We start from the raw sequence: 22,541 nt of genomic DNA on the forward strand, positions 1-22,541 counted from the left end.
TGACCCTGCGCGCTGGACCAGCCTGGCTGGGACTCGCTGCTACCTCCCGGCGGTGGAGGTTGGACTTGCACCCCAAGAGTCCCCCTTCCCGTTGGTCAGGCTCTCTTCTAAGAGATTTACATGTGTTCGTTTCATCTTCATAACGAACCTCTGAGGTAATGTGATTATCCTCATTTTACAGATGGGGCAACAGAGACCCAGAAAGATTGAACGACTCCTCCGTCCCCTCTTTCCGTTCCGTCCTCACCCCCCATACTCATGGCAACAGCCACACTGGCCCACCTGTTTTTCCCTCAACATACCAGGCACGTTCCACCTCTCACTAGCTGTGCCCTCTGCCTGGAACACCCTTTCCCTAGATTTCCACATAGCTTAATCCCTCACCTCCTGTAAGCTTTATGCCCAAATGTCAGCTGAATGAAGCCCAACCTGATCACCCTATTTAAAATTGCAACCACCCCCATTCCCCTCACACTGCTTTACTCTTATTTATTTATTTGTTTATTTGGCCGCGCGCGCTGTGTGGCTTTTGGGCTCTTAGTTCCCTGGGATTGAACCCTGGCCCCAGGCAGTGAAAGCGCCAAGTCCTAACCACTGGACAGCCAGGGAATTCCTTCTGCTTTACTCTTTATTTTATCCGTAGCATGTATCACTGACAGCATACTATATACTTATGTATTTATCATAGTAATTGCTCAGTTTTTTTCCTAAAATGTAAGCCCATAGTATGAATATTTGTCTGCTATACTGATTTATCCTGTGCCCCTAACACAGTCCCTGGCACATAACAGGTGATCAATAAACATTTATTAAATAAATGGAAGAAATATTGGGCTTTCTTCTTGAGCTATTGAAAGGCAGAGTGACAAAACTACATCTTTTAATTTTTGATAAAGAGGTACTTTGACTGCTGTATGGAGAATGTATCTTAGGGTAAGAGATAAATATATCTGAGAGACCAAAGATGAGGCTACTGCATTTATCTAGGTGGGAGGTGATGATGGTTTGGGTCAAGGTAGAGGTCTGCATAGATTATAGGGAATGAGGGAGTGGTCCAGGAGGAGTGGCTTGGGTGGATTGGGGGGGGGGCATGGTTAAAATGGGAACCCCAGAGAAGGGCCAGGTTTGGGGAAGGTAAGAAGCTCAGTTTGGGGTGCATTGCATTGCATCTGATTGGCCTGTGAGACGTACATATGGTGATGTCCAAGAAGTGTTTCTGCTCTGGGGTGTGGAGCCCAGGAAAGAGATCTGGGCTCAGGTCAGAGTTCAGAAGCTGTGACCTGGAAGGAGTAAGGGAAGACATCAGTGGAAACAATGTTGCCTCATGTGGCGGTTTGTGTTTCCCAAAGATGCCCCACCCCACATGCCCACATGAATTTTTTAGAATGTGACTTTGACACTTCTCATATCAAGAGGTGAAGTTCTGTGTTCCTTCCCATTAGAGCTAAGCAAATTTGTGATTACAGTGGAAGGGATACTATATGATGACTTATGAAGCTAGATCATAAAAGATGATGCAGCTTCCACTTGGCTCCCTGGAGAACTTTTACTGGAGTCCTGAGTTACCACATAAGCAGTCTGATTGCCCTGTATTAATTGTCCATTGTTGTGTGACAAATTACCCTCAAAATATAGCAGCTTAAAACAATAAACATTTATTATCGCACACAGTTTCTTTGGGTCAGGAATTTGGGAGCAGCTGAGCTGGTGGTTCTGGTTCAGGGTTGCTTATGAGGTTGCAGTCAAGATGTTGCCCGATGGTCCAGTGGTTCGGACTCTTCGCTTTCACTGCAAGGGCCTGGGTTCAATCCCTAGTCAAGGAACTAAAATCCCATAAGCTGCACGGTGCTGCCAAAAAAAAAAAAAAAATGTTGCCTAAAACTACAGTCACATGAAGTCTTGACTGATGCTAGAGAATCCACTTCCAGGGTGGCTCTCTCACATGCCTAGCAAGTTAGTGCTGGTTGTTGACAGGAAGCCTCAGTTTCTCACTAAGTGGACCTCTCCTTAGGGCTGCTTGAGTGTCCTCATAACATGGCAACTGGCTTCACCCAGAGTTAGTGATCTAAGAGAGAGCAAAATGGAAGCCACAATATCCTAATGACTTAGCCGCCAAAGTCACAAACCATCATTTCTGTATTATCCTACTGGGTCAGATCAGCCCTATTTCGTGTGGGAAGAAACTACACAATGTTATGAATCCCAGGAGGTGGAAATCATTGAAGACAACTTTGGAAACTGGCTATTGTAGCCTGGAGTCTGCCATGCTGTGAGGAAGCCCAAACTAGTGCCTACGGAGAGGCTACAGGGATTCACGAATAGCCCCTGAGACTGCAAGAAGAGAGAGAGGCCAGGTTATCAGCCTCCCATCGTTCCAGCGTTAGCCAGCATCTGACCACAGTTATGTGAGCCAGAACTACCCAGCCAAAATTCTCGTACTGAATGCCTAACCCCTAAAAACTGAGAGAAAATAAAATGATTGTTTTTCTCTTAAGTCATTATTTTTGTGGTGATTTGTGTGAATCCTCGATGATTCCCACCTCCCGGTATTTATATCCCTCTGTAGTCTCTTCCCACATTGAACAGGGCTGACCTGACAGAATAGGATAAATGACAATATGAGACTTTCAAGGCTAAGTCATAAAGATACTGTGGTTTCCACCTTGCTCCCTCTTAGATGACTCATTCAGGGGGAAGTCAGTCATGGATATAGGAACACTCCAGAAAACTGTGGAAAGAAGTGAGAAACTGGTCTAAGTCTTAGTCCTCTGTATTAGTTTCCTATTGTTTCTATAACAAACTACCACAAACTTAGTGACTCAAAACAACATGAATTTTGACTTCCCTGGTGGTCCAGTGGTTAAGACTCCACCCTTCAAATGCAGGGGTTGCAGGTTCGATCCCTAGTCAGGGAACTAAGATCCTGCAAGCTACATGGCTGGGCCAAAAAAAAAAAAAATTTCTCTCTGGAGGCCCTAGGGGAGAATCCATTTCTTCAACTTTTCTTGCTACTACAGGCCACCCACATTCCTTAGCTCATGACACCCTTTCTCCATCTTCAAAGCCAGCAACACTGCATCTCTTTGTGATTTTCTTCTATAGTCACACCTTCCTCTGAATCTCTTCTTCTGCTGCCCTTTTTCACTTTTAAGGACCCTTGTGATTACATTGGATCCATAGGATAATCTGTTTTAAAATCAGCAGATTAGTAGCCTTAATTCCATCTGCAACCTTTAATTCCCATTTGCTACGTAAACTAACATGTTCACAGGTCCCAGGAATTAGGACACCGACATCTTTAGGAGCCATATTCCACTGGCCACATTGTCTGGAAGAAAAGGAATGGGCCTGAGAAGGAGCAGCCAGAGAAGGAAGGGGGCCATCAGGAGAGTGAAATATCACAGAAGCCAGAGGAAGACAAGAGTTCCCAGGAAGGAGTGCCCAACAGTGATTAATACTGCTGGGAGGCCAAGCATGATAAGAACTGAAAAATATGCATTGAATTTAGCATCCTGGTGACACTAGCCGTAAGTTTTCAGGGGAGTATTGGGGGCAGGAGCTAGTTTATGGTGTGCTGGGCAGCAAGGAAGAGGTGAGGAAGTAAAGACTGGGAGTGTAAAATCTTCCAAAAAACTTGATTGTAAAGGGATATTTGTTGCAACTTCTAAAATAGGGAAAAGTTTCAATGCAAATGGGAAGGAAGGGGAAGTATAGGTGAGAGGGGTCATCAATAGTTGCTATGTCTGTGAAGTGGGGAGCTCAGTTAGCCCACCAAAGGCTTGGAAAGGAGGGACTGTTGGGTTGATCTGGGCTCAGGTTTCGCCAGGTGGCGCCACAATAGAACAAAGGTTAGGGTACTGTCAAGGGTATGGCGGAGGTGATGGAGCTGGGCGTGTGGGGGAGAGACGGAGAGAGAGATCGGCCAGCAGGAGGCGCTGGTGCAGCAGGAGGGAATGGCTGGGCAAACTAGGCGGATTGGAGGTTATAGTCCTAATAATGTCTGAGATAGTAATTTCAGGGAAAACGCGTGGTTCTTGATCGGATCGCAGTATTCGCTGGATTCTTCGATCCTCTGGTTTCTAGTTCATGGATATTCCAAAGTTAGAGCAGGGCTTGGGCGAGAGTAAACTCTATATACTGTTAGCCCGATTAATAAAATTTTTAAAACTCCGGAGACTCCATTACCCTTGAGGCATTGCGGCCACCCCGACTACAATTCCCATCATGCCTGGCAGGCCGTCAAATCAGTAGGTACCCACGTACCTTAATCCGGTTTTCTAGTCCCAGCATTCCTCAGCAGTTTTCGTACCCAGGCAGCACTTCTGCCAAATCCTGGGAACAGCCAATTGGATCAGGGAGTGTGAGACCAACAGACCAGTCACCCAGCCAGACGGGCGGGAGAGAGCGTGGCCAAATCCGGCCCCGCCCCTGCTCCGTGGCTGGTTCCCTTCCGGCTGGCGCCTCCGGCGATACCAGAAGACATGGGCAATACCTGGCGGAGCCCTGGGTGGGCGCGGCTCGCGCTCTGCCTCGCGGGCTTAGGACTCTCTCTCTACGCGCTGCACGTGAAGGCGGCGCGCGCCCGGGACCGGGATTACCGCGCGCTCTGCGACGTGGGCACCGCCATCAGCTGTTCGCGCGTCTTCTCCTCCAGGTGCGTGCGCGAGTGAAGCCTTGGGGGACCCGCTGCTCGTAGGAGCGGTGCATGGGGACCAGGTGTGCATGGCGACCAGGTTGCCAGATGAATCTGGGATTGGGGTGCCCGGGGAGCGGATGCACGAAGCCGGACTGCTGAAGGGGACGTTGCCTGGCGAGACGGGTGTGTACGAGACAGGAGTGTGGTGGAGTAGAGGGGTCAGATAGTGCTGGGGACTGGGGTTATTCGAGGGAGAGTGCACGTGAATCCTGATGACAAGGAATAAGTGACCGGGCAGGACGGGGAGGTGGGGTCGAGTGTAGGGACTGATTATGGTCTTTTTAATTTATTTTGATTATGGTCTTAAGGATGGCTTTGCCTGGGGACAAGGTGGTCAGATCTGGCTATGCTTGAGGGTCTAGGTTAGTGGGATGACCTGAAACAGAATAGGGGAGAGGGTGGCCAGGGCGCTGGAGATTTAGGGATCCAGGGCAGAAAGATTCTGCCCTGGTTTCCCAGTCTCTGGTAACTCTGTAAAGCAAGGTGAAGGGTTATACTCACCTTGCCATGTTAAGACTTATTGAAGGTCTAGGATGAAAAGGGGACCTATCGGGGAACCATGGCCTGGTGTGACCTGGGGATGGGGGAGGATAGGAGCAGTGACATGGAATCCTGTCCTGGCCAAAGAAAGGCTGTTCCTGGAGGCCATTGACCCTTGGACTCATGTGGGGGTTGGGGGAAGGGCTAGAAGGGGAAGGACAGCCCAGATGGCTTCTTGGAAATAACCCTCCCAGGATAAGGCCCATGGCACTCAGTTGACACTCCTAACCTGGGCCCTCCCCTGCACCAGGTGGGGCCGGGGCTTCGGACTGGTGGAACACGTGCTGGGCAAGGACAGCGTCCTCAATCAATCCAACAGCATATTCGGTTGCATCTTCTACACACTACAGTTGTTGTTAGGTGAGCGGCCCTACGCTCTCATGACAGGCCCCTTCCTGTCTTGGCCACCCCAGCCCCATCCCTTGCAATCTTGGTGACCCAGACATCTGATGGCCAACTGCTCATCACTGAGCACCTGGGAGGTGGGAACCTAAAGGAGTCTTTACTGTCAGAGCCAGAAGGGCCCTTAGAGACTTCATAGGAGCCCAGTTTTCTGGAAAAGACTCAGAAGTTCCTTTCTGGGGGAAAACCAAGGGTTACTTATCTTTCATCTCATGTAGAGCTCAGCAGGAAAATTCACTATTTGGGTCCCAGGGATCATTGAACAGTTAGGAGAACCAAGGCCTTGGCGGAGCCTGTCAGAGCCTCTCATTTTAGAGACTCTTCCCCAGTAGCCCCTGCCATCTGGGTGGCACCATGGAGTCATGGCGTGTTCTAGAGGTAGCTAGTTCTGAAGCCCATGCCTGACCCTTTTCTGCCTTGCAGGTTGCCTACAGGGCCGCTGGGCATCTGTCCTGCTGGTGTTGAGTTCCCTGGTGTCTCTAGCTGGTTCTGTCTACCTGGCCTGGATCCTGTTCTTTGTGCTCTATGATTTCTGCATTGTTTGCATCACCACCTATGCCATCAATGTGGGCCTGATGGTGCTGAGCTTCCGGGAGGTCCAGGAACCCCAGGGCAAGGTCAAGGGGCACTGAGCCCTCACCCCAAGCCAGGCTGACCTCATCTGTTCTGCTTTGGCTTGTGATCTTTGCCCAAGGAGGCTACGTCTGGATCCTTAGAAGAGTCTGCAACCTGCCCCTGCCATACTCCCACACAGGACAATGGACCAAACATGCCACACTGTTTCCTTCACCTTAGTGCCTCTGCCTCTGTCCCCAAAGACTGGTTTCCAAAGTTCCTGCTATTGCCCAAGGAGGGATGGTTCAGAGCAATAAAATTCCTTAAATAAATTAGCCAAGTCTGAGCCATCTGTCTGCCAGGGACCTTAGTGTTGGGGCTTTCCCAGTCTTTCCTCCTCTGGGAGGGGAAGATGTGAGTCAGAACGAGAGTGGAGGGCCTGCTGGGAAGGGTAGTTAGTCCCTTCTCCAGTATGTGGAGTCAGCAAGACCTGGGGTGCCATCAGCCCCCACTCCCAGGAAATGGGCTGGCAGCTTGTCCCTCCTACCCACAGAAGCCAGGCCTTGTCTTCTGGGACAGCCAAGCATGTGAGATCTGCCTTTCTGGTTCTATGCAGGCTTGCTGGGAAGTTCTTCCTGTAGTCTAACCTAACCCCTCCAGCTGCCTTATCTACCACCCCAAGCCAGTCTTGGCAGCCCTGGAGGGCCAGGTACAGGTTGTGTTTTTGTTTTGTTTTTCCCAGTATGTACTAAGCACTTATCCACATGTGACTCACTGTTTAAGACCCTGACATGTCAACTCTTTTAATCCTTATATCAATTGTATGAGGTAGGTATTATTCTTACAGTCATCCCTTGGTATCCACAGGAGATTGGTTCCAAGACTCACCTACCCACCCCCAAACCAAAATCCGAGAATGCTCAAGTCCCTTATATAAAAGGGCATAGGGAATTCCCTGGCCGTTCAGTGGTTAGGACTTGGAACTTTCACTGCCGTGGGCCCGGGTTCAATTCTTGGCAGGGGAACTAAGATCCCACTGCAAGCTGCGCAGTGCAGCCAAAAAAAAAAATTAATTAATTAAATAAAATGGCGTAGTATTTGCATATAACCTGCACACACCCTCCCATATACTTTAAGATATACTTTTAAGTCATCTCTAGGTTACTTATAATATTTAATACAATGTAAATAGTTGTAAATACAATGTGAATGCTAGGTAGCTAGTTGTTGGTAAGCAGTAAACTCAAGTTTTGTTTTTTGGAACTTTCTGGATTTTTTTTCTTTTTTTTTTTTGGATCTGCAGTTGGTTGAATCTGCAGGTGCGGAACCTGTGGATACAGAGGGCTGACTGTATATCTTGATGAGGAGATTGAGGTTCAGAGAGAGAGGCTAAGTAATTTGCCCAAGATCACACAGCTAGTTTGGGGGAGGGGGTTAGGGAGCCCTCAGGACTTGAATTCACCAGGGCCATATGGCTCTGGTGTCTATGTTCTTAACCGGAGCCACAGCTGCCTCTGGGTTGGGGTCAGGGTCCCTGAACAGTCTGGTCTGTTCTGAGTTAGAAGTCAGGAAGAGGAAAAGGATGCATCCTGAGTGTTCCTCCCTCCTAATTGAGTCTTCCAACACCTGTTAGGAAGGTGGGCACCATGTGACCCTGTTTCCCGGGAAGGTAGCAGAGAGGCATTGAGATTTGCTAGTCTCGTAGCCAGCAAGAAGCAGACAGCCTGGCCCCTTGACACCTAGCCCTGTACACCCTGCCTCTGAATCAAACTAGGAGAAGATAAATGAAACCCCTTTGGACCCAGGCCTGGGAGGGAAGCTGAAATGAAGAGTGAGAACTGGGGAAGGCCTGCCCACCATGCCCTTCACCTGTTCCAGTAGGACAGCTCCCACGCTTGGGAGCAAGTTTACTCTGCTAGGCTTCGGTCTAAGCACTTTTACACTCAACAGTTTGGAGTTTTTCAGTCAAGGCACAAACGGGCTAACTGTCCAAGGTCACTCAAGTGTTAGGGGGAACTGGGATTTGAACCCAGGCAGTGTGGCCAAGGCTGAGGCCCAGGGAGAGGCGGTGAACAGCCCAGGGTCACACAGCCACAGCCCCAGAGCTGGAAACTGCTGGCTCCCTTCCAGCCCAGGAAAAGCAATGACTCCCGACTCCTAGCAAGTTGGGGGTGGAGCTAGGGAGATCCAGGTGGCTTCTCGGAGAACCAGAGCACGGGCGGCAGAGTGGCTTGGAGCAGCATGAAGGGGAGCTGGGGACCGAGGCTGCTCATCCTGGGAGCCGTGGTTCTCATAGAGGGTGAGTCACCCGTGTTTGCCGGGGAGGTGGTATGGTGGGGTTCGGGGGCTGTCCTCTACCCTAGTAGCCCCCTGCAGCTTGGTGTGTGAGAGAGTGCCTGCCCGGGAGGCCACAGTCAGCCTGTGGCAACGTAACCGTGTCTGGCTGTGTGTGTTGGGGAGGGGTATGTGTCCAAATGGGTATGATTTCCTTGGGCTGGATTATAGTGTGTGTCTGCAGGAACTGTCATTATGCCTGTGTGTGCGCCCTGTGGCCCCATCTGCCTCTCTACTTCCAGAATGACCTTAGGCAAGTTCTGGGGTTCTGTGGCCTCAGTCTCCCCGCCTTTACATACGTTCCGGTTCTCCTGGAGCAGATGTTCAATGGGTGTGTTTGTGTGTGCCTGTGATGGGGAAGAGGCAGGGCAGGGGACCCTTTGGTAGAGTCTCTGGTGGTTTCCGGAAAGATGGCGGAGCCCGAGTTGTCAGAACAGGGGCGGGGTGAGTCTCGATCTCTTGATGCCCTCCCCAACTTGGACATGACACAGGCCTCTAATTATTCCTCTTAGGTCTCTGCAGCGCAGGGCACAATTAAGCTAATGCTCTTCACATGCACAGGCCGCCTCTCTGACTCAGCAGTTGGGGCAGGAGTTGGGGGTCCTGCGGCCTGGAGGAGGCTTGGCCTGGTCCCAAGCTGAACCCCAGGCCCTGCCGCTCAGGCCCAGGAGTGCTGAGCACGGCTGAGACAGAAGAATTAATGACTGAGTGTACACTCTGAAGAGCTTCCAATACAAGCTGTTTCTCGATCTCATATAAATATTTTAATTCTGGGAGGGGCCGGTGAGGTCGCCACAGAGTCATAGCAGCAGCCCACACCAATCCCCCCAAACCTGCCCCCTCCACCAAGGCTGGGCCAGGCAGGTAAGGCTCCCTGCCCCAAGGCTCACCTGTGTCTCTCTCTTCCCAGGTCTTCAAGCAGCTCAGCATGGTAAGTCTGGGGCCGTGGGGCCTGGGCCTTACTTGGGTCTGGGTCGGGCCGGGGGTGAGGGCAGGACAGGGGCCTGCTGTTACCCTGACCCCCGCCTCTCCACAGCATGCGGGCAGCGTGGCCCTGGCCCCTCCACACCTCAGGAGGGCAACACTGTTCCTGGCGAGTGGCCGTGGCAGGCCAGTGTGAGGAGGCAGGGGGCCCACATCTGCAGCGGGTCCCTGGTGGCGGACAGCTGGGTCCTCACTGCGGCCCACTGCTTAGAAAAGTGAGTCACGGCTGTGGTCAAACAGGGTTTCTGGCTTTGGGGGTGAATGATTTGTCCCCAAGCCCCTCAAGACTGAGCCCTGCCCCTAGAGTAACAAAGTACCATTTATTAAAAATATGCCATGTGCCGGGTACATACTATCAAGTTAATCTTCACAGCCCTTCATGGTAGAAGCCTTACAAATGAGACATCTGAGTTGGGAGAAGGATGGACTTTGCTTAAAGCCACAGGTTTTCTGTCCATCTTTCACCCACTTTGTGCTGTCTCCCATGGTGTCACCATCCCCCGTTGCACTCAATGCCTGGGTCTTGTCCCCCCCACTTCCAGGGCGACAGTCACGGAACTGCACTCCTGGTCAGTTGTCCTGGGTTCTGTGAAGCACGAGGGGCTGAGCCCAGGGGCTGAGGAGGTGGGGGTGACGGCTGTGCAGCTGCCCAGGGACTATAAGCACTACAGCCAGGGCTCGGACCTGGCCCTGCTACGGCTCGCCCACCCTGTGGCCCACACACCCCTCTGCTTGCCTCAACCTGCCCATCGCTTCCCCTTTGGGACCTACTGCTGGGCCACTGGCTGGGATCAGGACAATGACGGTAAGTGCTGACCCAGGCTGGAGCCCAGAGGGGCACTCTGCTTGCCCAAGGTCACACAGCCTCAGCTGCCAACTGTCCACGTTCCCGGTCTCCCTTGCTCCTCCGAGCCCAGACTCCAGCCCCAACCCCCTCTCTTTCACCAGTTCCCAGGGCCCTACGGAATATACACCTGCGTCTGATCAGCCGCCCTACGTGTAACTGTCTCTACAACCGCCTGCACCAGCGGCTGCTGGCCAGCCCGGCCCGGCCTGAGATGCTGTGTGGAGGTCCCCAGCCCGGGGTGCAGGGCCCCTGTCAGGTCTGAGGGGGAGGACAAGGGAAGGGAACAGGAGGGGGCTGGGCACTCAATCCACAGGGACTGGTGGGAAGGAACACACGTAGAGGGTGTCCGCCCAGGGCTGGGGCTCAGGTGTCTGTCCTTGACAACACTGCTTGGCTCCAGGGAGATTCCGGGGGCCCCGTGCTGTGCCGCGAACCTGACGGACACTGGGTTCAAGCTGGGATCATCAGTTTTGCAACAGACTGTGCCCAGGAAGACACTCCTGTGCTGCTGACCGACGTGACTGCTCACAGCTCCTGGCTCCAGGCTCAAGCTCAGGGGGCAGCCTTTGTAGCCCAGGACGCTGAGACCCCAGAGATCAGTGATGAGGACAGCTGTGTAGGTATGAACAGCGAGTGTCAGGAGCGGGACGTGGGGGGACCTCCCCTCAGGGCTGCATGACTTCTGGGCAGCAGGTGGAAGCCACAGTGGAACAAATTTCAGCTCAGAATAGAAAACTGATACAGGGTATCCACACGCTGCCAGGGGCTAATGAGGGGGCTTACAAGGCCCCTTTCAGCCCCCAGGATGGGAACAGCTCCATTTATGGCTAAGAGGCATAGATGCTTTGGAACTTTATGAATTTGGGGTTTAGGTAAGATGAGGAATTTCTGGGATCTGGCTGAAGGTTTTGGGGTAGGCTGCAAGTTTCCGAGCAGGAACTCCATGAGATTGGAGAGGGCAGGGCTCCCGCTCAGTGGGGCATTAATTCTGGCAGTAAGTGACTAACATGCAAACTGCATGCAAAATAATTCCTGAGGCGGAAGCTCTATCTTGATGTTAAGAGAAGCACCGGTGAGCCAGGAGTTCTGGGGCCACTCCAAGCCCAGAAGGGTGCAGACAGGCGGGGTAGGGAATGATGAGCAGGCCACTCCCATGATCCTGGACCATCAGAGTTAAAAGCTTAGGCCCTGGATTTTGAATCTCAGGTTGGCTATTTGCCTGTGGTTACTGAGCTAGAAAGTCACGTAACCCCTCTGGAACTTTGGTTACCTTCGGTAATTAGGGCAAGCAAGATTCAACTTAAAAGGATATTGTGAAGATGGTTGATAGCACATGGGAAGCGGTTAGCACGGGGCCTGGCATGCAGTGAGCACTTAGCAGGAAGGCAGATGATGTAATCCGTCTGTTTCAGCCTGTGGATCCTTGAGGAGAGACGGGCCCCAGGCAGAAGCTCCCTCCCCACGGCCCTGGGACGCCACGCTGAAGCACCGAGGGAAGCTGGCCTGTGGCGGAGCCCTGGTGTCCGAGGAGGTGGTGCTGACTGCTGCCCACTGCTTCATTGGGTGAGTCCCGTCTCCCTTGCCTTTGTGCCCCCACCCTTGCTGGCAGCCGTGCCACCCAGTGCTGTCAATGCTGTCCCCTGCACAGGCGCCAGACCCCAGAGGAATGGACTGTAGGCCTGGGGGCCGGACCAGAGGAGCGGGGCCTGAAGAAAGTCACCCTGCATGGGATGTATAGCCACCCAGAGGGGGGCTATGACGTGGCCCTCCTGCTGCTGGCCCAGCCCGTAACACTGGGCTCCAGCCTGCGGCCCCTCTGCCTGCCCTACGCGGACCACCACCTGCCTGATGGGGAACACGGCTGGGTCCTGGGGCTAGCCCACCAAGGAGCAGGTATGTAGGTAGGACAGGGCCACCAGCAGCTGTGCATCTAGCCTAGAGGCCGAGGCAGCAGCTGGGTCTTCTCTGTCACCCTGCAGGCACCAGCTCCTCTCAGACAGTGCCTGTGACCCTCCTGGGGTCCAAGGCCTGTAGCCGCCTGCACACAGCCCTTGGGAGCGACAGAACCCCCATTCTGCCACGGACGATGTGCATCAGTGCTGTGGGTGAGCCGCCCAGCTGTGAGGTGAGCCCCACTCCCCCTGTCCTCACCCCACGGACCCCTTGCACCCCTCGCGCTGCCGCTCATGAACAGACCTTCTGCCAGGCTTGGCCTCAGACCTCTCACCGAAACTCAGCCCTTCTGCCAACTGGCTCCCAAAGAGCCAGGCCCCCAGCCCCGGCCTCAGCCCCCTCTGCCCCGTGAAGCTGCCTTGGGAGAGGAGGAAGTCACCAGTGTCCCCTGACCCCTGACAGGGCCTGTCGGGGGCACCGCTGGTGCAGGAAGTGAGGGGCACATGGTTCCTGGCTGGGCTGCACAGCTTCGGAGATGCCTGCGAAGGCCCGGCAAGGCCTGCCATCTTTACAATGCTCCCCACCTATGAGAACTGGGTCAGCAGTTTGGAATGGCGGGTCTACTTCGCCGAGGAGCCAGGGCCTGAGGCCGAGCCTGAAAGCTGCCCGGCTAACGAAGAGTATGTGGCCCTGGGCCCTCGTGCCAACACTGCCTCCGCAGACACCTTCTCTCTCGACCTGGGGCAGGGCAGGGCAGGGTCTGGCCTGACCCACCTCTAGCTGCCCTGGGTGGAGTGGAGCAGTGGACGGACCCATCTGGATTCAAATTCTGGCTCTTGTCATTGTTTGACTGGGAGAGCACGCCTCTCAGCCTCTTCGGACCTCACTTTTCTCATCTGTCATGGGGGCTGAGGAGCACCTCCTTCCTCTTCCTCTAAGGGAGGAAGGGAGGGAAGCTGTGAGGACGAGGCCAGCCCCATCCTCCTTCCTCTCCCTGACAGGCCAGCCAGCCGGCTGTTGACAGGTGGCTGTGGGATGCTGCGGTCACAGTGAGGCAATTCCTGCGTCACTGCCCCTGCCCCTCTGCCATCCCCTCCGACCCTGTCCCCCACTGGGGCAGGCCCGACAGCGCAATGGGCTCTGGGAAGGAGCCTGCCCCGACTGACAGCTGCCCCCGCTCCCCTCTGCAGCACAGGGAGACCTCCCCTGTGGATGCCCCCTCCACGTCCAGCTCTGCGGTCCAACGCAGGCGTCCCCAGCTTTCCCTATTCATCATCCCCTCAGATACAACCACACCAGCCATGTACTTTGAAAATTTCTTTTTTTGGGGGGAGCAATTTTCCTGTTTTTTTAAACTTAAATAAATTGTTACAAAATAGACTTTAGAAAATAAATTACAAATTGTAGTAAAGGGCTCCCCCCTTCCACAGGCAACATTCCCACCCATGGCTCTCTCTCTGAATCTGCCTCTCCCGAGTGTTGGAATCTGGCTGGTGAGGGTGGCCTGGCTGCAGAGCCTGGCACTGGGTTTCTTGCAGGGCTGGTCACAGGGAAGAGCATGGTGACAAAGGCAGGGGAAAGGAGGTCCTTGAAGGACAGGACGGGAGGAACATCTCACCCCCTCCGTGGGAAAGAAGCCAGATCTGGGTCCTCTTTGCAGGAGGAGGGGAGAAGAGAGCTGGGGATGCCCAAACTACTCCTGAGCAAAACAAGATCAAGCCTTTCCCTACAATCTGCCCTCCCCCTACCCCGTATTCTGATCTTTGGAAACTTGAATTTCAGAGGGAGAAGCTGAGGTCTGCAGGCCACTGGGGTGAAGGGTCCAGGAGTGGGGTCGTGGGGGTGGGTGGAGGGGGCAATGACAAGTCCCCTCTGCCCGCCGCTGGTGCCTTTGGGGTTCCTGGGGAGAGAAAGACGAGGCAACTGAGGGCACAAACCCCACACAGCTTGTACCCCTCCCTCTCCCTAGCCCTGCAGGCCATTCCCCACAGCCCCTGCCCCCAAGGCCTGTGTGAGAACTCCCAATTATTTCCCCAGACCTGGTTAACTAACTCCTCACTCATTCCCTTGGGGTCACGAGAACTCTTATCCTGAAAGCCGTCTTATCAGCACTCTCAGGGGAATCTCACCACCCACCCCTCCTTGCCCTGACAATCTCTGGTCAAGGGGCCCACCATCTCAGGGACACCCACTTTGGGGGCCACTAAATGGAAGTGGCCCTGGGAGAAGGGCTACAGATCCCTAGGGGAGGTGGAGAGCAAGCCCAGGACTTGCTGAGGGAACAGGCTCTCCCATTCCTCTGCAGCCTCGTCCTCCAGCAAGGCTGGGCGGAGGTGTCTTTCCCTGGAGATTACCCTTGACGGAAGGGAAATAGGGGCTGATAACTGTTGTTGCTATAGCTGGGCCTGGTTTCAAAGAATCAATTATCTGTGACTCAGTCCTCCAATTAAAGGTGTGCCGGCGGGAAGGCAGGTGTGCAGGTGGAAAGGGTGGTTTGGTTGGATCCCAAAAAGCAAATGCACAGCAGAGAGAGAAGAAGGTTGAATAAAGGGAAGGAGAAGAAACGTGGGCCAATAGAGGTGGGAAAGGGCCAAGGGTCTAGTTTCCAAGTAAAGAGGAGGGGGAGCAGAGACAAGATTCGGGGAAACAGGGACAGGGAGCTCGGTGCCAACTAATGACCCTGTTCCCCGACCAGGTCAGCATGGAAGCCACAGTCTGGGGGCGTCTCCCATGCCCCCTTCCTTTTTCCCTGGCTCCTTGCCTACTCTAGGGAAGAGCAGAACCTAGACCATCTTGTTCTCTAGAAATCATTACTTAATTGGCTGGATCAGGGGAGTGTCCGGATGCAGCAGCCAGGTGGCACCCAGCTACCTCCCCTCCCAAAACAAAAAGACCGTTCCTCTCTAGCTCCAGCACAGCAGAGGAGCTCCGGCAGCTGCCTCTGCCCCTGACCACTCCCTACCACCCCTGACTACCCCAACCCACCAGGCTACCTATTCACCTTGGGGTAAGGTAGCCTCCAGGGGTTCAGATCTCAGCCACTCAAAAGGCAGCATGCGCAAACTAGCTTTCTCTACATCCCAGCCCTGGCCGCCTCCTGAAATCCACGTGATCCTCTCACTCCTTGCTCCCCTTGGGGCCAGTTTTTACCCTCTACTATGTGCCCGCCTCCTCTGGGACCCTCCAATCCTCTGCCCAAGCCCATTCATGTCCCCATACCAGAGCTGGCCACTGTCCACTCCTCCTGGTGCTGCTGCTGGTGCTGCAGGAAGCTGATGCGGCGGCGGAAGTGGCGGGGACAGTGGGGGCAGGTGAAGGGCCCCTCCCGGGGTGCGTGGACCCGCCCGTGGCCCTCCAGCCGGGCAGCTGTCCGGAAGGCCTTGCCACAGACGCTGCAGCGGTGGCGCTTGGGGTCCGTGTGGGTCCTGCCGTGGTTCTTAAGGGACAGCAGGTTGGGTAGAAGTTTGGGGCAGAGGGAGCAGGGATACAGTCCAGTGGTGTGGGCCTTCTGGTGGTTCAGCAGGCTACCGGCATGGCGGTAGGAACGCCCACACTGGGCACAGCGGAAGGGCCGCTCCTCGTCCACAGCCACTGCGGACCTGATGCCTTGGCCTCCATTAGCTCTCCCGGCATTCTCTCCTGGGGCCCTGGGGGGTTCTGATGGGGCCTTCCTGACTTGACCAGGGAGATCCACCTCATCCTCTACAGCCCCAGCTTTGGGACCTCTGGCCTCCATCAGGGGCGACACCTGACTGAGGCCCCTGGCATGAGTCAGCAGGTGGCTGGCGAGTTCCTGGTGGGACCGAAAGGCCTTGCCACAGTCAGGGCAGGCAAAGGTCTGGGCAGCTACGTGGTTGTGGCTCTGGCTCTTGGTGGCCACAGGATTCAAGAACTCCTTGGAGCAGAGCAGGCAATAGTGACGGTCTGTCTTGTGGGTGTTGTGTTTCCAGGGCCCTTCCGACTGGCAGGAGGTCTTGCCACAAGGGCTGCAGGAAAAGGAGTGGCTCTCCGGCTGCGGCTGAGGGCTGCTGTCTCCATTGTCCCAGCTATCCATGGGAATCAGACTAGGTCCATTGGGCTGGCTATTGCCAAGGTGGCAAGGACTCCTGGGGACACTGTCCCCTGACTCGTCTTCCGGCTTGGTCGGTACGTGACCCCCAGGAACCCAATCTCCACCATGATTCACCAGTCCTCTGTCTCCTCGCCACCCATCTGCTTTCCCCGTGCCCCAGGACATTGGCTCCGTGCCTTCTAAACCTGCTGCCTTGAGGGGGCTCTGACTCTGCTCCGCTGGCCTCATGACTCCAGCCTCCAGCAGGGGTACCGACTCAGTACCGCACCACCGGTCCTCTAGTCCCTGGTCATCGACCAGGTTCCCCTCACCACCCTCGGTGCCGTTTGGGCCTCCCTGACCCCCTCTGGTCTCCTCATGCTCTCGCAGGTGCCGCTCCAGAGATCCCCGGCCAGGGAAGCCCCGGCCGCAGAGGGCGCAGCGCACAGCTGCCCGCCGGGACCGCCCAGCTCGGCGCCGCCGGCTCTCCGAGTGCAGCCTCTGGTGGTCCTTCAGGGCCATGCGGTTGGAGTAGGTCTTGGGGCAGGCGGGACAGCTATACTGGCCCGTCTCGTGGCTACGCCTGTGGTTCAGGAGGCTGCCGGCATGGCGGTAGGTCCGCCCACACTGCCCACAGCGAAAGGGCCGATCTTCCCGGGGCAGCTTGCGGGAGCCCCCAGCCCCACCGCGCTCCATGTGGACCCGCTGGTGGCTGGCCAGCTGCTTGCGCAGGCGGAAGGCCTTCCCACATTCGGCACAGCGGAAACGTCGGGGATCCGCGTGGATGCGCCGGTGGTTCTTGAGGGACATGAGGTTTGAGAAGCCTTTGGAGCAGGCCTGGCAGCCAAAGTGGCCGGTCTGGTGGCTCTGCCGGTGATTGATGAGGCTGCCGGCGTGCTTGTAGGACCGGCCGCACACCTCGCAGCTGAAGGGCCGCTCAGAGCTGGCTTCAGTCTGGCAGCCCTTCTCCGCGGTCTCCAACCTCGGCTCCATTTCTTCCCCCTTCACAGTGGTCTCCTCCCAGGCCTCTTCCTTCACCCTCGCCACCTCCTCCAGGGGCTCCACTTTAAGCTCCTTCTGGAACTTCTCCACCTCTGCCTGCCCGAGGCCCTCCTCTGCCATGTCTTGGGGCTCACCGCTGCCTCCTCCCTCTGGAACGGGCCCCAGCTGGGGCTCAGAGCCTTTGCAGCGCGGGTGGTTTCTCAGATGGTTGCGATAGGCAGCCAGGTTGGGGTAGCAGCGCGAGCAGACGGGGCAGATGAAGTCTCCGGTCTGGTGGATCTTGCGGTGGTTCACCAGGCTGCCCCCATGGCGATAGGTCTTGCCGCACTGGTTGCAGCGGAAGGGGCGGGGCTGGGTCTCCAGAGAACTTTCCCCACCCGGCATACAAAGGCTGTCTGCAAGCGTAGCACCTACTCCCTCTCCAGACTTTGTGTCTCCACCCTCCCCAGAAAAAGAGGTCACCGTGCCCTCAAAGGTGCCAGCTGCAGCCATCCCTGTGGCATCACCTGACTCTCCCGGGTGATGAATGAGGCTGGGAACCTCGCCATTGGTGTTCCCAGAACTCTGGCTTTGGTGGTGACGCTCCAGGCTGCCCAGGTCATCGTAGGTCTGACCGCAGCAGCCACAGATGTGCCCATACCCGGCGCCATCCAGCGCCTCGACCTCCCGCTGCAGCTGATTCAGCAGTTCTGCTTCCGAGAGCTGTAGTGGGGGGCTATGGGTGGAGCCTGCCCCTGCTGCTCCTTCCTCTTCCCCCTCCTCCTCTGAGCCCTCAGTCGTACCATAGGAGTCATGAGCCTGGCGCCGGTGACGCCTGTAGCCAGCCCGCCCAGGGAAGATCATGCCGCAGAGGCAGCAGAGGAAGGGCTGTGCGGATGCTGCCTCCCCAGGCCCATGGCTCTGGAAGTGGCTACGCAAGGCAGGCAGGGACTCAAACTCCTTCGGGCAGAGGGAGCACTGATAGATGCCCGGTGGGTGGCAGGGCCTGTGGCTCAGCAGGCCAGCAGCATGGGGGAAAGAATGCCCACAGTCAGGACACGTGTGGGAGACCTCAGCCTGCCAGCCAGCAGCGGCTCTGGCAGAGTGGGAAGGGGAGCTGGGCTGGCCAGGGGCTGGTTTCTGGTCTTCCTCCACCCCAGGGGGGCCACCACAGAAGCGAGTCCCATTGCTCTCCTCATCGCCTGGGATGTCCAAGTTGTCAAGGAAACAGGCCTCCTTCCTTTCCAGTCCTTCCTCAGTGCCGCTGCTCTCTTTATCACCCTGGAAACAGGCCTCATCCCTCTCAAGCCCACATTTGTCCCTTTCAGCTGCAGCCTGCAAACAGCTCCCATCACTTTCCACGTTGCCTTCGGCTCCACTCAGACTTTGCCTTGAAGGGTCTTGGGGACGGCTCAGGCCCTCACCGTTTTCCACCAGCTCTGGGGCCCAGCTCCCGCCTGACGGGAGTTCAGCTTCTCGCCCACCGCCAGCACTGCCAGCCCGCCTCCGGTGCCGCCTGCTCCGCCGCCGACTGTGGCGGCGCATGTGGTTCTTCATGGCGGCCACGGTGTGGAAGTGCTTGGCACAGGCCCCGCAACTGAAGTCTCCCGTCTGGTGGGTCTGCCGGTGGTTGATGAGGCTGCCTGAGTGGCGATAGCTCTTTCCACAGTCTCGGCAGGCAAACGCCCGAGGAGGTGACACCCTGGTCTCGGTCCTGCCGTTCTCCCCTTCCCCATGGCTCCAGCCGTGACGTTCAAGACTCTCAGGGTCTTCAAAGAGCGTGCCACCCAGGCTACATATCTGTGGCGCGGTCCTATCTGTTGCTGGCGGGACATCGGTGGCCCCCTCTTCACGTCTGCACCCAGGTCCCTGATCTGAACAGGGGGCTGCCTCTGCTCCCACTGGGTCACCTGGGAGCTCCACCTTGCGGCGGCCGAGGGGACCCTCGGCCCCTGGGCCTGTGCTGCGGCGAGCAGCCTTGCAGTGTACCCGCACGTGGTTGCGCAGGGCCATGAGGTTGGGGTACTTGCGGGGACAGAGTGAGCACTGGTACTCTCCTGTCCGATGGCTATGGCGGTGGTTTACCAGGCTCCCCCGGTGCCGGTAAGCCCGACCACACTCATTGCACTTATAGGGGCGGTGGTCCACGGTGGCGGTGGGGACCTCCTTCTCTTTGTGGGTGGTCTCAGCCAGCGGCAGGGGAGCTGGCAGTACTGATGGCTGCCCATCCTCTCCGGCTCCTTGCCGGGGTCTGTGATGAGCCCGCACGTGGTTTTTGAGGGCAGCTGCGTTGAACAGCTGCTTGGAACAGATGGAGCAGGGGTAGACACCTGTCTGGTGGCTCTTGCGATGGTTGATGAGGCTCCCAGCATGGCGGTAGGTACGGCCACAGTCCTCACAGTGGAATGGCCGATACTCCTCCAGGCTGCTATCTTCCAGCTCCCCAGAGGTGCTCAGCTCCCCAGAGCCATTTAGCATCTGTGTACCAGGGAGCTGGTCCCGGCTGCTCTCGTCTGTGTGCCCATTGGTGGTGGGCATCCCCTTCTCTTTCCACAGCTGCTCCTGACTTTCACCCTCGTGGGATTGCTGGTGTTCCAGCAGCTCTCGGGGGAGCCGGAAGGCGCGGGGGCAGTGGGGACACTGGTAAGGCCGATACTGGGCATGGAGTCGGGAGTGATTCTTCAGAGCCATGAGGTTAGAGAACTCCTTGAAGCAGATGGCACAAGGGTAGACGCCCAGGGTGTGGCTCTGGCGGTGGTTGGTGAGGCTCCCGGCATGCTTGTAGGTCTTGCCACACTGACTGCACTTGTACCGCCGCTCCTCCTCAGGAGGAGGGGACTGGGTGGGCTCCTGGCCTGCTGTGAAATTCACTACTGATTCAGCCAAATACTGTTCCAAATTGCTAAGGAGACTGCTGGCCGGGGTGGGGAGCGGTGGGTCTCTGGCAGAGTTGGTGGTGGGCCCCCAGCCCTCTGTGCCCTCCTCAGGATCTGGCTGGCTTTCCCAGCCTTCTCTTTGTCTGGTGGGTGGATCTTCCCAAGTGTCCAGAGCTGCCCTAGGGTCTGGCCCAGATTCACAGCCAGATGTCTCTTCAGTATGTTTCTTCTGGTTTTCCCAGCCTTCCCCAGGGCCAAGCCTCTGGCCCCAGGAGTCAGTGGACACTGTCTCCCCCTGGAGGCATGGAGTGGCTTCCTTGGGGCGCGGAGGCCTGCGCCGCCGGCGGCCTTCAGGAGCATGAGTCCTCATGTGGCTCTTGAGGGCCATGGGATTGGTGAAGTCCTTGCCACAGGTGGTACAGGGGAAAAGGCCAGTCTCGTGGGTCCGGCGGTGGTTGACCAGGCTCCCTGGGTGACGATAGCCCCGCCCACACTGCTGACAGCGGTAGGGCCGAGGGATGCCGTCGGCCTCCTCACTGTCCTGGTTGGAAGATGGATGGAGCAGTTCTCGGTGCCGTGACAGTTCTGGGAGGCTAGGAAAGTGGCGCTGACAGTCAGAGCAGCTGAGTGAGGTGGGCGTGTCCTCCATGGGGCAGTGTGGCAGAAACCTGAAGGTTCAGGAAGAGCAGGCAGGTGGCAGCAGCATCTTCCTCTGGTGGAGGGTCCAAGGCCTAGGAACAGGGGGCAGTGGTCAGAAGGAAAGCCTGAATTAACTTTGCCTATTAGTTCTATGAGCAACAAGTTCACCAGAGGGCACAGATGGGTTCCCCAAGCAGCAATGCCCAGAGACCTGCTCTCTACTGGATCTATTCTGGAAGCAACATCATTTAATACTTCCCTGCATACAAGCTCCCCAAACATGGCAGCTCCTCTAGGCCTGACTCATCTCTGGAGGTATAGATAAGGAAACTGACGTCTAAAGGAATGCAACCTACCTCTGATCACAAATCTATTATTCTGTCTTCAGACCAAATCCCAAAAGCTTTACTGTCTCTAACCCTCTGCTCTCTATAAATCTATCTTCTGCGACATCTTAAAAGGATACCTGTACCTCTCCTAGGACCTTCTATAAGGTAACTCCAATCCTCCCTCCTTCACCCCTCAGCTAAACGGAGTAGCCTAGAGGCATGCAAAAAGCAGCTTCTTTCTTCAGTTGACAGCCTCGGACCTGAGAGGTGAGGTTAGAGGCCCCCTTCAGAGAAAGGGCTGGCTTGCTCCCCCACCTGCCCTATTCCTTTCAGGGTCACAAAGTCACGTTTCTGAAAGACTCTCTTGGGTTCCCTGGATTCCAAACGATCTTCCATCTTGGAAATTTCATCTCCTTTCTGGCTCTTCACCCCCAACCTTTATCTTTCCTACGCCTCTCCATCCCTTCTCATTTTTTCTTCTACCTTCTCTCATAATACTAATGACAACAGCAACACGTGCTACCTAAGCATTACCATGTGTCAAGGCACTGTGCTAAGTAAAGAATATTCGTTATGTCACTTAGTCCTCACAACACACTGCAGTGCCTCTGTTATCCCAGTTTACACACGAGCCAGCCCGTTTGACTCAATCTTCTTTCCAAAGCCCTTGCTCTCTCCATGGCAGGCCCCCATGCCTCCTACATCACCTTGGCCTTCTCTGACTCTGACTGTTCACTCCCTTGGGACCCAAATACAACTCCTATCTCCGACTCTAAACCCCCTTACTGAACCTGCTCCCAGAATTCTCACTTCACAAAGCCCCTTCGCTCAAGAGTCGCCTCTCCTAATCAACCACCAATAAGGTCCTCTTGCCTCACTCATCTCCTCGACCAGTTTTCTCTTAGGACCCCTACCTCACACCGGTGGCCCCTTCTCGTTCCCGCCGCGGGTGCGTCCGTTGGGGACCGCGAACGGGAATGCGCCTGCGCACTGGACCCTCACCCTAACTGCAGCCACGCACCCCAAGGGGTGGTTGTGGAGGGGCTCTCGAGCTCCCACACACGCACACTCTGCCAGGGCTCCTGGGCGGTGGGAGGGGAGGGAAAGAGGGAAAGGAGGGGAGAGGAGGAAGGACGCAGAGGAAAGAGGGCGCAGCTGGCACGAGCCAGCAGTCTACCCCCCAGCTCCGCGGACACTTCCTATTGTTACTAGGAAACAGGAAGTGTCCAAGCCGCAAAAGCTTCCCCGCGAAACTTCCGCCTTAAAAATGCTTCTGTCCCGCCTCCAAGCAGCGGTTCTACACAGACACATTTCCGGTGCTAGATGAGAAGCGGCTAACGCGCGACTCTGACCCCGCCCACGTAGGTCAAAGAGCTGTGTCGTTCTGCACTAATCTTAGCCACACTTCCGGGAA

General features: G+C 55.9%; 3 protein-coding genes across 6 annotated transcripts; 2 read left to right on the forward strand and 1 right to left on the reverse strand.

The window, feature by feature from the left end:
- The first annotated feature begins 4,282 nt into the window (after positions 1 to 4,282).
- Positions 4,283 to 9,575, forward strand: VKORC1 (vitamin K epoxide reductase complex subunit 1). 2 transcript variants are annotated; one of them, XM_030871846.3, is made up of 3 exons: positions 4,329 to 4,654; positions 5,487 to 5,596; positions 6,062 to 9,575. In XM_030871846.3, exons 1-3 carry the CDS (start codon positions 4,482 to 4,484, stop codon positions 6,268 to 6,270), a joined length of 492 nt encoding a protein of 163 aa, XP_030727706.1. In that variant the 5' UTR covers positions 4,329 to 4,481; the 3' UTR covers positions 6,271 to 9,575. The 2 variants fall into 2 exon arrangements, with proteins under 2 accessions (XP_030727707.1, XP_030727706.1); XM_030871847.3 differs by lacking the exon at positions 5,487 to 5,596 and having other exon boundaries at positions 4,283 to 4,654; positions 6,062 to 6,284.
- PRSS53 (serine protease 53) lies at positions 8,354 to 13,629 on the forward strand. Of its 2 annotated transcripts, XM_030871833.2 has the most exons (10): positions 8,380 to 8,492; positions 9,438 to 9,458; positions 9,564 to 9,726; positions 10,054 to 10,316; positions 10,460 to 10,614; positions 10,759 to 10,978; positions 11,771 to 11,921; positions 12,007 to 12,251; positions 12,338 to 12,483; positions 12,714 to 13,629. In XM_030871833.2, exons 1-10 carry the CDS (start codon positions 8,435 to 8,437, stop codon positions 13,029 to 13,031), a joined length of 1,740 nt encoding a protein of 579 aa, XP_030727693.1. In that variant the 5' UTR covers positions 8,380 to 8,434; the 3' UTR covers positions 13,032 to 13,629. The 2 variants fall into 2 exon arrangements, with proteins under 2 accessions (XP_060141464.1, XP_030727693.1); XM_060285481.1 differs by having other exon boundaries at positions 8,354 to 8,492; positions 9,438 to 9,726.
- On the reverse strand, positions 13,455 to 22,330 carry ZNF646 (zinc finger protein 646). Of its 2 annotated transcripts, none has more exons than XM_060285478.1 (3): positions 22,149 to 22,330; positions 15,471 to 20,890; positions 13,455 to 14,151 (listed from the first exon to the last, which is right to left on the reverse strand). In XM_060285478.1, exons 2-3 carry the CDS (start codon positions 20,806 to 20,808, stop codon positions 14,030 to 14,032), a joined length of 5,460 nt encoding a protein of 1,819 aa, XP_060141461.1. In that variant the 5' UTR covers positions 20,809 to 20,890; positions 22,149 to 22,330; the 3' UTR covers positions 13,455 to 14,029. The 2 variants fall into 2 exon arrangements, with proteins under 2 accessions (XP_060141461.1, XP_030727671.1); XM_030871811.2 differs by having other exon boundaries at positions 22,042 to 22,330.
- Positions 22,331 to 22,541: the final 211 nt, after the last annotated feature.

The sequence above is a fragment of the Globicephala melas genome, chromosome 15 (genome assembly GCF_963455315.2).
Source record: "Globicephala melas chromosome 15, mGloMel1.2, whole genome shotgun sequence".
Classification (NCBI taxonomy): domain Eukaryota; kingdom Metazoa; phylum Chordata; class Mammalia; order Artiodactyla; family Delphinidae; genus Globicephala; species Globicephala melas.

Coding starts and splice junctions, on each gene's coding strand:
- VKORC1 (XM_030871846.3), top strand. CDS start 4,482: ATGGGCAATACCTGGCGGAGCCCTGGGTGGGCGCGGCTCGCGCTCTGC. Junction 4,655..5,486: donor TCGCGCGTCTTCTCCTCCAG/GTGCGTGCGCGA, acceptor CCCCTGCACCAG/GTGGGGCCGGGGCTTCGGAC. Junction 5,597..6,061: donor CACACTACAGTTGTTGTTAG/GTGAGCGGCCCT, acceptor TCTGCCTTGCAG/GTTGCCTACAGGGCCGCTGG.
- PRSS53 (XM_060285481.1), top strand. CDS start 8,435: ATGAAGGGGAGCTGGGGACCGAGGCTGCTCATCCTGGGAGCCGTGGTT. Junction 10,979..11,770: donor TGATGAGGACAGCTGTGTAG/GTATGAACAGCG, acceptor CGTCTGTTTCAG/CCTGTGGATCCTTGAGGAGA. Junction 12,252..12,337: donor GCTAGCCCACCAAGGAGCAG/GTATGTAGGTAG, acceptor GTCACCCTGCAG/GCACCAGCTCCTCTCAGACA.
- ZNF646 (XM_060285478.1), bottom strand. CDS start 20,808: ATGGAGGACACGCCCACCTCACTCAGCTGCTCTGACTGTCAGCGCCAC. Junction 14,152..15,470: donor GTGGACAGTGGCCAGCTCTG/GTATGGGGACAT, acceptor TTCTCTCCCCAG/GAACCCCAAAGGCACCAGCG.